The sequence below is a fragment of the Capsicum annuum genome, unplaced genomic scaffold (genome assembly GCF_002878395.1).
Source record: "Capsicum annuum cultivar UCD-10X-F1 unplaced genomic scaffold, UCD10Xv1.1 ctg73862, whole genome shotgun sequence".
In the NCBI taxonomy this organism is placed as follows: domain Eukaryota; kingdom Viridiplantae; phylum Streptophyta; class Magnoliopsida; order Solanales; family Solanaceae; genus Capsicum; species Capsicum annuum.
Genome location: NW_025883918.1, coordinates 1 through 3,025, shown reverse-complemented (window position 1 = coordinate 3,025; position 3,025 = coordinate 1). Strand labels below are relative to the sequence as shown.

Sequence of the window (3,025 nt, the reverse complement as noted above, 5' to 3'; positions counted from 1 at the left end):
GTGTGTGATATTAAAGGTCCAAAAGTGGAATAAGCTTTTAGATTGTTTAGGTTTAGGTTGTGTGTGATATTAAAGGTCCAAAAGTGGAATAGGCTTTTAGATTGTTAATATTACATCTTCATTTGTCTATCTATCTATCTTTACTTTCTTGTAATCGTTTGTCTATATCTAGTGTAATCCATTTGTGTTCTTGTCTTGTAACCGTGTGTTGTTGTTATTGCATCTTGTTCATCAAGTGTTGTTATTATTTTTAGTGTGTTTTACTCTTGATGTCATTTCCTTTCTTGTTCTTCTTATGAATCCGAGAGAGGCCAACAAAGGGGGTCCTCGGTTCTTCAAATCGTTGACTATTTTGGTGTATGTTTTTGTGTCTTTCTTGTCAATCTTGTATTAAGGTATTGTTATGTATGCGCTACATGTATTACAGTGACCAGCTAAAATGCATCTCTTGTAAGGAGATGAATCACTAAGAAACCAGACAAATAGTTATCCATTACCGACAAGATGCATCAACAAACCGCTGACTAACCTCTCAGCATCGACAAATTTATTGCATGTACAACAAGCTCATACCAGAAACTAGAATTTCACAACCAGGCAGAATAACAAAGAATTTGAGGTAATAAAGCTCCAACCATATAAAATAAAAGCATAGTGCTATCTCAAAAGCATGGACTACTGATTCTAGAGAAAACAAAATCAGCAGTTCCATACTGGTATAACTTTGATGATATAACAATCTCAGTAGTAAAAAAGAACTTCAAGTACAAGATAGAAATGGCACTAGGAATGTAAGTACATAGATTCTGATCTTACCCGACATTACACCATGTGTAGAAGATGCTATAAGTCCATGTTCCATGGGTTCACCTCTCACTTTCAATGGTTCTTCAGGAAGCACAGATAATGTAGAGTTCGGGAAAATAAGATATACAAATGCCTTCATCATCTGTTATCATCACGTAAGAAAATTATACAACAGTACTGTTGCATGAGTACAAGATAGTTAAGAATGCTAAAAAGGTTTCCTGAATTAAAAGACTCAAACTAAACAGAAAAACCTGCTCTTCTAGCTTGCTAGGGTCCAGTAGAATATGTCCACTATCTGCTAGACAACAACATATTGCAACTACAGAAAACAATAAGCCTCCATCATTTCATCTTTCCTCATGTTGATACATTAAGTAAATCATCAAATAATGATACTTCATTGCAATATGGCACATGGAAGATTAGTACCAGCAAGGTGCTTCAAAGGTATTCCAGCATCCACAAGGGCAGCACATAATGCATTAATGGCACATGGAAGGAGCTTAGGGAAAATGCAGTTAAGGAAGTTTCTTGACTAACGAGCAAATTAAGGTTGAAGAATGATCTTAACATCAGTAATCGTTTATTCAAATTGATGATCCCTGATCATTCTCAAATATCAGGGTGTAAATCGTCTAAACCGTAGAGACAGGAGTAGTTCAATAACTAAGGATACAGCTCCATCATCGTTGACAACCTGCATCAAAACTTAACTACGTAAGTTTGATTGGATCTATCATTAGCAAAACAACAACAACAACATACCCTAGTATATTCCCACAAAGTGGGGTGGGGTCTGGGGAGGGTTGGGAAGGTTAAGTGTACACAGTCCATACCACTACCTCAGAGGTCAGATAGAGAGGTTGTTTCCAATAGACCCCCGACTCAGGACAAAAACAGTCTAGAAGAAAATAGTAATGGAACAAGAAACAATAGGTAATTAACACACCCAATAATAACATAAACAAGACGATCACCAAGTAATACGACAAATGATAACACACTCCGAAACAAAACTAGCACCACAGCACGAATAACAAAACAAAGTCCTCCGACGTATTAGCAAGGATGCAATCCTTCCTACTATCCTTCTACCCAAATTTGTATCCTCCACACCTTCCTATCTAGGGTAATCTCCTTGGTAAGCTAACGCTGCTCCATGTCATGTCTAACCACCTCCCTCCAATATTTCTTCGGTCTAACTCTACCTCTTCTAAATACATTCCTAGACAAGCTCTCACACCTCCGCACTGGGGCATCTGTGCACCCCCTCATCACATGCTCGAACTATCTCAACCTTGCTTCCCGCATCTTGACTTCCAGCGAAGTTACTCCCACCTTATCTAGAATAAGCTCATTTCGAATCCTATCTTTCCTAGTAAACCCACACATCCATCATAGCATTCTCATCTCCGTCACCTTCACCTTTTGGATGTGATAGCTCTTGATTGACCAACACTCAAAAACAACTAATGACAATGCATATAAATTCCCAAGAGGCCAAAACTACTTTTATGTCAGAAAGTTGCAACAACACATTGAATGCATGAGCTTTCTGATACCATGAGCTTTGGATGACACATGACCACCCAACTAAGATGTTCGAACCTATTTCAATCAACAAAACTGTCATAGATTGGGCATAAATGTAACACGGCACTCCAATATCATAATATACTGATGGGAATTCTTTTTACCCCCAAAATAAAGTGGCTAGAATCTGCAGTTCAGCTTTCATGCTTAATTGAGTAAATGAAAAAACAAAGTGAAAAGACAGAAATAAACAATAAGTAAAATTCATAACATATATGTGACCCAATTGTCTTTAATCCCTCAAAGGTGAAACAGAGGGATTTTTAATAGTCCTAATCCATGCTTGGGCTCTAAGGGACATCTAGGTGATTATGTCTTCGTCCCTAAGCACCATATCCTCTGTACATGCATTGTACAATGCTCTTTGAATCACAGATTACAGATTACAACCTAATATGCTTTGAGTTAATTATATGGTTATGTCCCCTATAAAGACGGGATATCATATGCCCCTTTCTCTAGATTTTTCCTACTGCCTCTCTCTTCCTATTTTCCTATTACTGGTCTTTTTCTTTAGACAGCCATAATTGGTACAATAACATCTTCCTACTTTGCTTTCCCTTCTGCTCTGAAATTTCTGACTCACTGTCATACCCCGAAAAATTCAAACCAATATTAGAGC

At 37.5% G+C, this 3,025-nt stretch overlaps 1 protein-coding gene across 1 annotated transcript; it reads right to left on the bottom strand.

Moving 5' to 3' along the window:
- Positions 1–745: 745 nt before the first annotated feature.
- LOC124894419 (exosome complex exonuclease RRP46 homolog) lies at positions 746–2,994 on the bottom strand. The gene is made up of 4 exons (XM_047405107.1): positions 1,487–2,994; positions 1,240–1,312; positions 1,062–1,129; positions 746–949 (listed from the first exon to the last, which is right to left on the bottom strand). The coding sequence occupies exons 1-4, from the start codon at positions 1,511–1,513 to the stop codon at positions 761–763; spliced, it is 357 nt and encodes a 118-aa protein (XP_047261063.1). The 5' UTR covers positions 1,514–2,994; the 3' UTR covers positions 746–760.
- Positions 2,995–3,025: the final 31 nt, after the last annotated feature.